Source organism: Muscardinus avellanarius (assembly GCF_963383645.1).
Source record: "Muscardinus avellanarius genome assembly, chromosome: 1".
Taxonomy (NCBI): domain Eukaryota; kingdom Metazoa; phylum Chordata; class Mammalia; order Rodentia; family Gliridae; genus Muscardinus; species Muscardinus avellanarius.
This window is the reverse complement of record NC_137786.1, coordinates 114,710,511-114,724,738: the sequence shown is the minus strand read 5'-3', so window position 1 is coordinate 114,724,738 and position 14,228 is coordinate 114,710,511. Positions and strand designations below refer to the sequence as shown.

General features: G+C 36.8%; 1 protein-coding gene across 1 annotated transcript in view; it reads right to left on the bottom strand.

The window, feature by feature from the left end:
- YTHDC2 (YTH N6-methyladenosine RNA binding protein C2) overlaps nucleotides 1-14,228 on the bottom strand; it is a gene marked incomplete at both ends in the record, with an annotated part of 76,448 nt that overhangs the window by 43,088 nt on the left and 19,132 nt on the right. Inside the window, 2 exons of the mRNA XM_080689001.1 lie at nucleotides 10,177-10,312; nucleotides 11,416-11,564. Coding sequence (XP_080545127.1) covers nucleotides 10,177-10,312; nucleotides 11,416-11,564 — 285 coding nt within the window. The remainder of the gene's footprint in view (nucleotides 1-10,176; nucleotides 10,313-11,415; nucleotides 11,565-14,228) is intronic.

Sequence of the window (14,228 nt, the reverse complement as noted above, 5' to 3'; positions counted from 1 at the left end):
TCAACTCTAGTGCCAAATAAGAGGGGAGATTTTTTAAGACATCAACAGGGAAAGTAATAAATGTTCATAGAACTTCCAGAACATTTTTAGTTTTCTTCATATAGCTTAAGATATTAGAATTTAGGACTCAGGGAAACAAACTATATGAGAGAAGCCAGGCACAGTGGTACACACGTGGGAGTTGAGACAAAAGGATGGCAGATTTGAGGCTAGTCTCTGTAACTTAGCAAAACCCTATTTCCAAATTAAAAATGAAGAGGGCTGGGGATGTAGCTCAGAAGTAGAATGCACTGGATTCAATCCCCAGTACCAAAAAGAAAAAAAAAGAAAACTAAGAAATAAAGTTAATACCTAAATACCAAGGGTTGTATGTTTTCTTTCCTATGTGGAAGCTAGGAAGAAAATAAGAAACAAAAGATACTTCAGATAAATGAGGAAAAAGACTAGTAGAGCTGTAAAAGGGGAAGAGGGGAGGGAAATAGAAAGGGGGAAAAGGTTTGATGAAGAAAAAAGTTCAAATAATGCTATGTGCTTATATGAAAGTATCACTACCAATATGGCTAACATGTATAGGGGAGTGAAGGAAGTGGGGTGGGATATATAGGGAATCACACCAACTCCCATGTGCATGTATGTCTGTATCACACTGAAACTTGCTATGATAAACAATTACAATGTACCAATAAAAGTACATTTAAAAAAATGTTTTATAAGTATTTGGGAGGGGGGTGGTACTGGGAACCCTTCTACTTCCAGGCTACACTCCCAGACCTACTTTTTATTTGGAAACGGTGTCTCTTAAACCAGCGAGGCTGGCTTCGAACCTGTGCGATCCTCCTGTCTCTTCATCCCAAGCACGTAGATTACAAGCGTGCACCAACCACACCCGGCTTTATAAGTATTTTAAAGTAATATGTTTCAGACTTTAAATCTAATTTTCAAAATTGCTAAATTCTTTAAATTTTTTGAATGGGGAAAAAAGAATGCTAGAAAACTAGAGATGAACAAACATCTACACTTTCAAATGAAAAATTACTTTTCAAGCTAAGTGTGGTAGCACATGCTTGTAATCTTAGCATTTGGGAGGCTGAGACAGGAGGATCAGGGTTCTTGGATAGCCTCAGCTATTTAGTGAGGCCCTTTGCAACACAGTGAGACCTTGTTTCAAAATAAAGAATAAAAATAGGGTTGGGGGTATAGTTAAAAGGTAGAATGCCCCTGGGTTCCATTCCTAGTAACACACACACACACACACACACACACACACACACACACACAATACGCTTTTCAAAATACAGCTCAATTATTCTCAAAATTATGTTTTATTATTTTTTAAAAAATCATATCACCAGGAGCTAAAATATATTTACAAAGAACAATAAATGCCAATGATCCTCATTTATTTCTTAAGAGATTTCTTAAACTAGTAGATAGATGGCATTAAAACTGAACTATATACAAATATTAACCTAAAGCCTCTTGTTGCATGCAATATTGGTCATTGATTCAGCCCCAACTAATTAATAAATTGAGAGAATTTATTACTACAATAAGTAATTGGAATGTTTTTACAAGTTGTTCAAGAGAAACAACGTGCCAAATCTAACTGTATGATAAAATTTTAAAGGAATAAATAGAATGTCTTAAACTCAAAATAATTCAAAACAGTAAGTACATGATGATTTTTTTTTTTTTTTTTTTTTTTTTTGGTGGTACTGGGGATAGAACACAGGGGTATGCTACCTCTGAGCAACACCCTCATCCCTATCCCTATATTTTATTCTTTATTTTGAAATAGGGTCTCACTGAGTTGCAAGGGGCCTAAGTAGCTGAGGCTGTACTCAAACCGCGATCCTCCTGTCTCAGACTCCCAAATGCTGGGATTACAAGTGTGTACCACCATGCCCAGTTTTAAAGGACTAATTTAATAAAACCAATGTTTAAAAAAAAAAAGAACTAGAGCCAGACGTGGTGGCACATGCTTGTAATCCCAGCATTTGGGAGGCTGAGACAGGAGGATCGCAGTTCTTGGCCTCAGCTACTTAGTGACTTTGCAACTCGGTGAGACCATTTCCAAATAAAGAATAAAAAATAAGGCTGGAAATATAGCTCGGAGGTATATATCCCTGGGTTCCATCCCCAGTACCGCAAAAAAGAAAAAAAAATTAATATTTTCAGAGACAATATAAATCAGTTAAGACACTGTGGTTTGTAAAGAGGTACTGACCTTAGGCTGAATTAATATAAAGAGTAGCAATTTTTAGGCTAAAAGACCTACCATATCCTAAGATGGTCACCAAAAGATTATACTCAGAGCTAGACACCATATTTTGTGTGTATGTGTGGTACTGGGGATTAATCCCAGAGGCATTCTACCTCTTAGTTATACCTCCACTCCTATTTTACTCTTTATTTTGAAACAAGTCTCACTAAGTTGTGGGGCTAATTTACTAAGGCTAATCGTGTACCTGCAATCCTCCTGTCACAGCCTCCCAAATGCCAGGCACCATACTTTTTAAAAGAAATAAACTAAAACATATCAAAAGTAGAAAGATCATGTCAGGAGGGGACTAGATGCCATGTCACGTTAAAAAGAACATTTGAAATAATTAGGTATGGTCAGCTAAGAAAACAAGAAACTTCAAGAAAGAATAACTGTTTTCGTATACCTAAAAGTCTGCCAGACAAAAATATGCATTAATTTTTTAAATTATCATACCATAAGCAGAAAAAAGTTAAGATCTATAAGTAAATTTCACTTCAGCATATAAATAAATTACAATTAAATCAATCTAAATTTGCCTTTTTTTGTGTGTGTGGTACTGGAGATGGTACCCAGGGGCTTTCTACCTCTGGGCAATACTCCCAGACCTATTTTATATTTTATTTGGAAACAGGGTCTCACTAAGTTGCTGAGAGCCTCACTAAGCAGCTGAGACTGGCTTCAAACCTGTGCAATCCTCCTGTCTCAGGCTCCCAAGTGCTGACATTATAAGCATACACCACCACGCCCGGCCCAAATCAATCCAAATTTGAAAGAATGTTCTCAAGGAAGTTAGTGGGCTTTCTATTACCAAACATGTTCAAGCAGATTATAACCTGTAAAGATCCTCAAAATAATATTATTGAACAAATTACTTTAAAGCATTTACTATGGACCTTTGGGAACACAGAGATAAGTAACAGAGACAACATTTCAGCCCTCATGTAGTATACGTTCTAGTGGATGAAAAAAGTGATAAAAAATTTAAAATAGGCCAGGCATGGTGGTGCACGCTTGTAATCCAAGCATTCGAGAGGCGGAAACCAGATTGCAGTTCACAGAAAGCCTCAGCTACTTAGTGAGGCCCTTCCCAACTCAGTGAGACCCTGTTTAAAAAAAAAAAAGAGTAAAAAAATAGGAATAGGGCTGAGGTGTGTAGCTCGGAGGTACAATGCCCCTGGGTTTCACCCTCAGTACCTCAAAAAAAAAAAAAAAAAGAAAAAAATTAAATATATGCTGTCAAGTAATCAAAGTACAATAAAGGATAAAAGGCAGGGTAAAAAGAGATAGTAAGAAAAGCATGTAATTTTAGTAATCAGAAAAGGCCAAAAAAGGCAAATCTACACACAAAATAAAATGAAGGGAGCATTGAGCTGTATTAGAATCTGTGGGGAGACCATTCCAGGTATAAAAAACAAAATATACAAAACATAGACCAAAGGATAGGAATATGTCAGCATGTATGAAAAATAAAACAAGACAATAGGTGTACCTAAAACACAGTAAACAAAAAGAAGAGTGGAAGAAAATAAGGTTAAAAAAAGAAAAAGACAGCCAAGCCAGACATGGAGGCACATGCCTGTAATCCCAGTACTTAGGAGGCTGAGACAGGAGGATCAGATTCAAGGACAGCCTAGGCAAGTAAGTAGTGAGAACCTCATCAATCTAGCAAGACCCCATTTCAAAATAAAAATAAAACAGGGCTGGGGGTGCAGCATGGATGTAGAATATCTCTAGGTTCAGTCTCTAGCACACCCAGAAAAGGGCAGCCAAGCTGGGCGTGGTGGCGCACGCTTGTAATCCCTGCGCTTGGGAGGCTGAGACAGGAGGATCGCACAGGTTCGAAGCCAGCTTCAGCTACTTAGTGAGGCTCTCAGCAACTTAGTGAGACCCTGTTTCCAAATAAAATAGAAAATAGGTCTGGGAGTATAGTCCGGAGGTAAACAGCCTCTGGGTTCCACCCCCAGTACCACCAAAAAAAAAAAGGCAGCCAAAGATTCAATCAGGAAAAGGACTTTGATTTTCATTCATAGTATAAGAGAAAGCATGGGAGAGTTGAGAGCAGGTCAATAGCATTTATGAAAGAAATTAATCTCACTGTTCTTACTAAGGAGAATGGAATCAAGTTGCAAATAGGAGTTAGTGAGCTACCTCAGTAGTCTAAGAGAGAAATGTGGGCTTAGACTGGGATAGCGGCAGAGGAAGTGAAATGTGGTCAGATACAAGATTTTATACAGAACTTTAGAAGGTAAAGCCAATAAGATTTGCTAGTGTATTGTACATAGAATGTAAACAGTGAAATCAAGGATGACTTTATGTATGCTTTGTTGCATTAGCAACTAGGTGAACAGTAGTGGCCATTTACTAAAAAGGAAAACACAAAGGAAAGAACAGATCAAGACGGAAATAGATGATTAGGGGATCAAAAAGTGTTTGAGATACATCCAGTTTTAGTTACCTAACAGACATCTAAGTAAAGGTGTTACGTGATTGGATATATTAAAGTCAGTAACATTTAATCCTTCCCAGTGCTAATAAAGGAAGCTATAATCATTCATTCTGCCTTTTGCTTAGAAGAAGCCTACAGAGATCTGAGATTTGTTTCTCACTGCCAATATTCAACAAACAAAATGAAGATAACTCAAAAGTGAAAATACATCACATGACATAAAGTATGTACATGTGAATTAGGACTTGAGGAAGTTACTAACCAATTTTTAATTCCATTTTTTGAAATCACAAACCTCTGAGAACCAAATTATTTACCAGGGGTCAGGATGTAGAATGAGAATATATGTATGTGCACATCATATACACTTAAAAGCATTTTTGCAAATGATTCATATATACATATACACATATGTATGCATCTGTGTGTATGTATATAAAACACATACACAAACATAAACACACTTACCTTAAGAAACCATTCTGAAGACATTAGGTTAAGAGTCTAAGAATCCCTGATTTAACATAATACTTATTGATTCCAAAGTTACATGCTAATAAAATCCTGATCTGTACATCTGACATAAAGTACTCAAAAAAAAACCCAACAAATTATTGGTTGTGAACAAAAATTGAAGTACAAAAACCAGCGCTAGAGAAAATACTCAAGGAGATTAACTACAAAGAAGAAATAGGTAATACATGCCAGAACCAAAAAATCAAGATTTCCCAACCTGCAGACAACTAAACAAACAAGAATAAACAGTATCTCAAACAGAAATAAGATCTTAACATGTTAGGATTTTAAAATTATCTCTCAATAATCACACTGAATGGCCTCAACTCTCCAATAAAAAGACATAAAGTGGCAAAATGGATTAAAAACCAGAATCCATCCATCTGCTGCTTACAAGAAACACACCTTACAAGTAAAGAAAGAAACAAACTCAAGGTAAAGGGCTGGAGCAAGATAATCCATGCTAACGGAACTCAAAGGCAAGCAGGAGTAGCAACCATGATATCAAAAAAGTTAGACTTCAAACCCAAACTTATTAGAAGAGACAAAGAAGGTCATATTTTACTGGTAAAAGGAATAATCCAGCAAGAGGAAATAACATAATCAACATCATTGCCCCAAACATAGGTGTAGCTACTTTCCATAAATCAAACTCTTTGTGACATGAAGTCACACGTAAATCCCAATACAATAATACTGGGAGACTTCAACACACCTCTCACAGCATTAGACCAATCTTCCAGAAAAAAGGTCAGTGAAGATGCCTCAAAACTAAAGAACACCATTAATCAAATGGACCTGTTGGACACATATAGAATATTTCAACCAAATACAGCAGAATTTTCATTTTTCTCAGCTGCTCCCGGAACCTTCTCCAAAATAGATCACATCCTGGAACACAAAATGAGCACTAGAAAATTCAAAAAATGTCACATACTTCCCTGTGTCATTTCAGACCATAATGGAATGAAATTAGAAATCAACTATAAGAAGACCCAGAGAAACAACATAAACATGTGGAGACTGAACACCACACTTCTGAATGAAGAATGGATCAGAGAAACAACATAAACATGTGGAGACTGAACACCACACTTGTGAATGAAGAATGGATCATAGAAGATGTAAGAGGTGAAATCAAGAAATTCCTAGAAACAAATAAAAATAAAGATACAACATATCAAAACCTCTGGGACACTTTGAAGGCAGTATTAAGAGGAAAATTTATAGCACTGAGTTGCTCACATAAGACAAACAGAAAATTTTCAAATAAATAACCTAACGACACACCTCAAAGTCCTTGAAAGGAAGGAACAATTGAACCCCAAAGCCAGTACAAGACAGGAAATTATTAAAATTAGAGCAGAAATTAATGAAATAGAGAATAAAAAAACAATACAGAAAATCACAAAACAAAAGCTGGTTTCTTGAAAAAATTAACAAGATAGATAAACCACTAGCCAACCTAACTAAAAAAGAAGAATCAACCAAAATTATGAAGATCAGAGATGAAAAAGGAGACATTACTACTGACAGCGTAGAAATTCAGAGGATTAGCAGAAACTACTTTGAAAACTATATTCCAACAAAATGGAAAATCTGGAGGAAATCGACAACTTCCTAGATAAATACAACCTTCCTAAACTGAGTCAAGAAGATATAGAACACTTAAACCAACCAATAGCAAAGAGATTGAAACAGCAATAAAGAGCTTACCATCAAAGAAAAGCCCAGGACCAGATGGTTTCCCAAGTGAATTCTACAAAACCTTTATAGAAGAGCTAATCCCAATACTACTCAAACTATTTCGGGAAATAGAAAAAACCGGGACTCTCCCAAATACATTCTGTGAAGCCAACATCACACTAATACCCAAACTGAATAAAGACAGTTCAAGGAAGGAAAACTACAGGCCTATATCTCTGATGAACTTGGATGCAAAACTATTAAACAAAATACTAGCAACACGCATTCAAAACCACATCAAGAAAATCATACACCATGACCAGGTAGGGTTCATCCCAGGGATGCAAGGCTGGTTCAACATAGAAAAATCAATCCATGTAATTCACCATATACACAGAATCAAAGACAAAAATCATAGGATCATTTCAGTACAAGCCAAAAAAGCATTTGATAAAATTCAACATCTATTCATGATAAAAACACTGCAGAAATTGGAATAAAAGGAACATATCTCAACATCATAAAGGCAATCTACAATAAGTCCACCACCAACATCATATTAAATGGGAAAAAACTTCAAGAATTACTGCTATAAACAGGAACAAGACAAGGATATCCATTATCACCACTTCTCTCCAATATTGTACTAGAGACTCTAGCCAGAGCAATAAGCCAAGAAAAGGAAATCAAAGGAGTACAAATAGGAAAAGAAGAACTCAAACTTTTACTATTTGCAGATGACATGATACTATATTTAGAAAACCCAACAAACTCAACCAAAAGGCTTATAGAACTGATCAACAAATTCAGCAAAGTATCTGGATACAAAATCAATCTTAAAAAATCAGAAGCTTTCCTGTACACCAACCATAAATCCACTGAAAAAGAAATTCAGAAAACACTTCTACTCAGGATCTCCCACAAAAACATGAAATACTTAGGAATAAATTTGAACAAGGAGGTAAGAAGAGATCTCTACAAAGAAAATTATAAAACACTGAAAAAGGAAATCGAAGAAGATCTTAGAAGATGGAAAGATCTTCCATGTTCATGGATTGGCAGAATTAATATCATTAAAATGGCCATCCTTCCAAAAGTGATCTACAGATTTAACACAATGCCCATTAAACTACCAAGATCATTCCTCACAGACATAGAAAAATCAGTCCTTAAATTTATTTGGAATAACAAAAAGCCAAGAATAGCCAAAGTAGTTCTCAGCAACAAAAAACATGCAGGAGGAATCACAATACCTGATTTTAAACTACAAAGTAACTGCAATAAGAACAGCATGGTACTGGCACAAAAACAGATACATAGACTAATGGAGCAGAATAGAAGACCCAGAACAACTCCACAAACTTTCAGCCAATAATTTTTGACAAAGGGGCCAAAAACATACATTGGAAAAAAGGTAGCCTGTTCAACAAACAGTGTTGGCAAAATTGGGTAACCATATGCAAAAAAATGGAAATTAATCCCACTTTCTCACCCTGTACAAGAGTCAATTCAAGATGGATCAAGCTGGGCGTGGTGGCGCACGCTTGTAATCCCCGCACTTGGGAGGCAGAGACAGGAGGATCGCGCAGGTTCGAAGCCAGCCGCGCGCGCTGGCTTAGGAGACCCTGTTTCCAAATAAAAATGTAAAAATAGGTCTGGGAGTGTAGTCCTGAGATAGAAGGGTTTCCAGGAACCCCAGTACCACAAAAAAAAAAAAAAAAAAAAAAAAAAAGATGGATCAAAGACTTAGAAATCAAACCAAGACCCTTCAGGGTCCCCAAAGAGGTCCAACACTGCAACACATAGGCACAGATAAACACTTTCTCAACAAAACCCCAAAGGCACAACAAATTAAAAGGAGAATCAATACGTGGAATTGCATGAAACTGAAGAGCTTTTGTTCAGCAAAGGAATCTGTCAAGAACCTCACTCGAGAGCCAACAGAATGGGAAAAGATTTTTGCCACCTACACCTCTCATAGAGGACTAATATCTAGAATATACAGAGAACTCAAGAAACTCAACACTAAGAAAACAAAGCATCTAATAACAAAATGGGCAAGCGAACTAAATAGACACTTCAGAAAGAAGAAATTCAAATGGCCAATAAATTCATGAAAAGATGCTCAACATCACTGGCAATCAGAGAAATGCAAATCAAAACTACCCTGAGGTTTCACCTAACCCCAACTAGAATGGCAATCATTCAAAACACAAACAACCACCTATGCTGACAAGGATGTGGAGAAGTGGGAACTCTTAAGACATTGTTGGTGGGATTGAAAATTAGTGCAACCACTTTGGAAAACAGCATGGAGAATCCTCAGAAGAATGGGAACAAATCTACCATTTGATCCAGCAAAACCACTTCTGGGTATCTAACCAAAAGAAAGGAAACCAAACTACCAAACTAATGCATGTGTATCTATGTCCATAGCTGCACAATTTACCATAGCCAAACTATGGAACCAGCCAAGATGTCCATCAACAGATGAATAGATTACAAAACTGTGGGATATGTACACAATGGAATTTTACTCAGTCATTTAAAAAAACTCAATTACAGCCGGGCGTGGTGGCACATGCTTGTAATCCCCACGCTTGGGAGGCGGAGACAGGAGGATCGCGCAGGTTCAAAGTCAGCCGCGCTGGCATAAGAGACCCTGTTTCCAAATTTAAAGAACAAGTATAAAAATAGGTCTGGGAGCATAGCCCGGAGATAGAAGGACTTCCAGAAACCCCAGTACCACCAAAAAAAAAAAAAAAAATACATCATTTTCAGGTAAATGGATGGAACTGGAGGACATTATGCTAAGTGAGATTAGTCAGTCACATAAAATAAGAAATCAGATGCTTTCCCTAATATGTGAAAACTAAGGAGAAATGCGTCATAGGAGGAACTCTTGATGAAAAAGGAAATCCTATAGAGGAGCAAACATGACAACCTAAAGGAGGAGAAAGGAGAGGGGAAGAAGGAAAATCTCTAAAACACACAATGTACTTAAACATATAGAAGTTAACCACTAAGCCAAGCAAGGGCAGGAGGGATGGGGAGGGAATGAGGTGGGAATTGGGTTGGGGTTAAATCAGTGATGTGTACATGTATGCACATACAAGTTTTTTACCCCAATATGATGTATGAATATAATGCACCAATAAAAATTTTTTTAAAAAATGAAGTACAGGCATTTTGAACTAAACTATAGTTCTAACTATACTCCTAATGTAAGTAACTACAAGAGTAATAAAATTCTCAAACTTACCACTAACATTTTCAGTTAAAATAAGGTGAAAGACTTGAGCAAAGGCATCAACATCTTTATGTAACCATATGTCAGAAAGACAAGCGTCCATTTCTTTTATTAACCATGGTTCAAGGCAATTCACATCTTTTTCTGTCTTTAAAAAACAAAAACAAAAGCAAGTTATAAATTATCTAACAGCTTAACATTTGCATGCAAAGATGTAAAATAGCCACAATGGCCGTAAAAACTACTAATTATATGTATTGTATATTACTATTTACTATAGCAAACATTTCTCAATTCATCTTACAAACATTATCACTCATAATACTATATCTTGTTGTTACAATCACCTTGTATCTAAGAATGAGCTTGTCAACAAAGGACTGTGATCCAGACACACATTAACTGTGCTTCTTAGGATAAGAATAAATCTGCCTATATGATGGTGGGGTTCCTTTTCCTAGCTACACATGACAGGAAACATCACCTGGAACTTTTTAACATTGATACCAGTTCCCACACCAGAACAAGAGCACCAGAATCTTGGATACAGGGGACCAGATTCCACTGAGCATTAAAAGCTCCTCTCAGATGAGGTAATGTGCAGCCAGGCTTAAGAAACACTAACTTATGGCCAAAATGCTGTTCATTAACTCAAATGGGTCTTCTCTATACTAAATAACAATTTTAAAAGAAAGCACCGGGTGTGGTGGCACACACTTGTAATCCCCGCACTTGGGAGGCGGAGACAGGAGGATCCCACAGGTTCGAAGCCAGCCCCGCTGGCTTAAGAGACCCTGTTTCCAAATAAAAATATAAAAAAATAGGTGTCTGGGAGTGTAGCCTATAGGTAGAAGGGCTTCCAGGAACCCCAGTACCACCAAAAAAAAAAAAAAAAAAGTATCTTTTAAAATCCAGGTATAATTCACTTGGATGCATTAGAATTTTAAACACTGATATAAAACTGGAAACAGCTCTGCATTCTGTACTTTCTCTTACTAAAAAGAAAAAATGTCAAATTCTTTTTCTAAAAAAAATTTCAGGGCTGGAGTTATAGTTCAGTGGTACATTACTAGCACCTAGTATAAGCAAGGCCCTAGATTTGATTCTCAGCCTCAGCCTTACCCCCACCCACCCCCAAAAAAAAGATTAAAAGAAAAATCATTCTGAAAATGTCACCTAAGATAAAGGAAATTAACCACTGAATTATACAGTAAAAAATTATCACATAGGATGTTCTCAGTAAGGTCTTACCAGCTGACTAAAGACAGCATCACCACCATCATCCAATAAATCATACTCTTCAGTCACACTTGGAACAGTTCTCTGCCTCTGAGACTCAGGCCTGAATGCATTCTCTTGAGCTGAGTACCATTCTGTAAGTGTAGTTTGTTGTTTCTCTTCTAAATTAATTACAAAAAGAAAAAAAATCACATAAAAGTTGGCCTTATTGTACAGTTAAGTTTTTTAAATATATTAAGAATACTTAATAAGTAAATTATGCTCAACCATCAAAACACACATAAATCCTTAAAAAGACTTCATCTACTAGTTAAGAAATTTGCTTCAGAGTCAGGCATGGTGGCACACATTTGTAATGTCAGCATTTGGAAGGCTGAGATAAAAAGATTGCAATTCAAGGATAGCCTCAGCTATTACTTAGTGAGGAGGCCCGCTGCAACTCAGTAAGACCCTGTTTCAAATTTTAAAAATAGGGCTGAGAGTGTATCTTAAGAGGGAGAAGGCCCCTGGGTTCCATCCCCAGTACCACAAAAAAATAAATAAATAAATAACTGCTTGTAAATTAAGTCCAGAATTAAAAAAGAGTACCTGACTTCTTGATGATTTCCATTCTAACTGGGATTAGACGGAATCTCAGTGTAATTTTTGTTGTTTTGTGGCACTGGGGATTGAACCCAGGGGCATTCTACCTCTGAGCTAAACTCCCAGCCCTATTTTTTAGTTTTTGTTTTGAAATAGGGTCTCACTAAGTTGCAGAGGGCCTCATTAAGTTGCTAAGGCTGGTCTCAAATCTGCAATCCTTCAAGTACTGGAATTACAAACATGCGCCACCATGCCTGGCTCAGTGTAGTTTTAATTTGTATCTTCCTGATTGCTAATGATGTTGAATATTTCTTGACTGGGTTATTAGTTTTTTTTTTTTTTTTTTTTTTAGTGTTAAGTCTTTAAGTATTTTGTATAAATGCTGATGAGAATATGGAGAAATAGAAACTATTTTATACTGTTGGTGGGATTGCAAGTTAGTGCATACACTATGGAGATGAGTGTAGATTCCTCAGAAAACTGGGAATGGATCCACCTATGATCCCACTGTACTCCTGGGTGTCTTTCCAACGGGACTAAAATCAGAATTTTAAGAGTGATACATGCATATCCATGTTTATAGCAAAACAATTCATAACAGCCAAATTATGAAACCATCATGCCCATCAACAAATGCATGGTTCACAAAATTATGGGATATTGCCAGGTGTGGTGGCGCACGCTTGTAATCCCTGCGCTTGGGAGGCGGAGACAGGAGGATCACACTCGTTTGGAGCCAGCCTCACTGGCTTAAAGACCCTGTTTCCAAATTTAAAAAATATAAAAATAGGGCTGGGAGTGTAGCCCAGAGGGAGAAGGGCTTCAAGGAACCCCAGTACCACAAAAAAAAAAAAAAAAAATTATGGGATATTCACACAATGGAATTCTACTCAGCAATAAATAAAAACAAAATTGTCATCTACATAAAAATGGATGGACCTGGAGAACAATAAGTAAGATTAAACAGTCACAGAAAGTGAAGGGTCATGTTTTTTTCTCATATGTGGAAGCTAGGAAGTAATCAAAATACAAGAACTTTATTTTATTTATTTATTTTTGCAGTATTAAGGATGGAACCCAGGGGCAGTTTACCTCCAAGCTATATACTCCCAGCCCTATTTTTTATCCTTATTTTGAAACAGGATCTAAGTTGCAGAGGGCCTCCCTAAGTAGCCGAGGCTGGCCAAGAACCTATGACATTAAGTCCATATGTGAGAATACCAATGTCAGTCTCAAAATCTTGTATGGGTAAGGGAGGGCATTGGAAAGGGAGACAGAGGAAGCCCACCAAGTGCTGTGTGCATGTATATCTGTATTACTATAAACTATATTATGATATGAGACTACAACGCACCAATAAAAGTATAAATAAGAGTACTCTGCCAGGTGTGGTGGTATATACTTGTAAACCCAGAACTTGAAAAGCTGATACAGGAGGATCAGAGGTTTGAGGCCAGTCTCAGCTACTTAGTGAGGCCCTCCACAACTTAGTGAGACCTTGTTTCAAATTTTAAAAAAACATAAAAATAGGAGCTACTTAGTTAGGAGGCCCTTTGCAACTCAGTGAGACCCTGTTTCAAAACAAAGAATAAAAAATAGGGCTGGGGGGTATAGCTCAGAGGTAGAATGCCCCCTGAGTTCCATCTCTAGTACTGAAAAAAAAAAGAATAGGGCTGGGGGTAGAATTCCTTTAGTTTCAATCCCCAGTACTGCAAAGGGGAAAAAAAAAAGAAATCAAAGCTTGAAGCTCATTCTACTATGATGAATAATGTTGCTAAAATAAAAAGGACAATAAATCCTAATTCAAAAGATGAAATATAGTATGTCATTATAAGAGATGTTTTAACAGGCAAATGTTACATGCAAAGTTCAGATGTAACCCAGAATGTCAGTATTTTAAAATCTTGACATTTTTATAAAAAATAAAGCATGTTATTATTCAGATGCTACTCTTTTTACTCCCTCCCATCTACTTTCCACTCCCACCTAGAAAATATATGGTGGGCAGCCAGCATAGGATCTTGCTTCCTTAGAACAGTGATTAAATCTCTGGATATAGACACACTCAACTTCCTCAATTCTAGCATCTATTTTCAATTCTTCTGTATAGACTACAACTTTCGGACATAAACCAGAAAGCAAAAGTACACTTGGAATGATATCCTAACATAATTTTACAAAATAATATGCAGGCCGGGCGTGGTGGCGCATGCTTGTAATCCCTGAGCTTGGGAAGCAGAGAC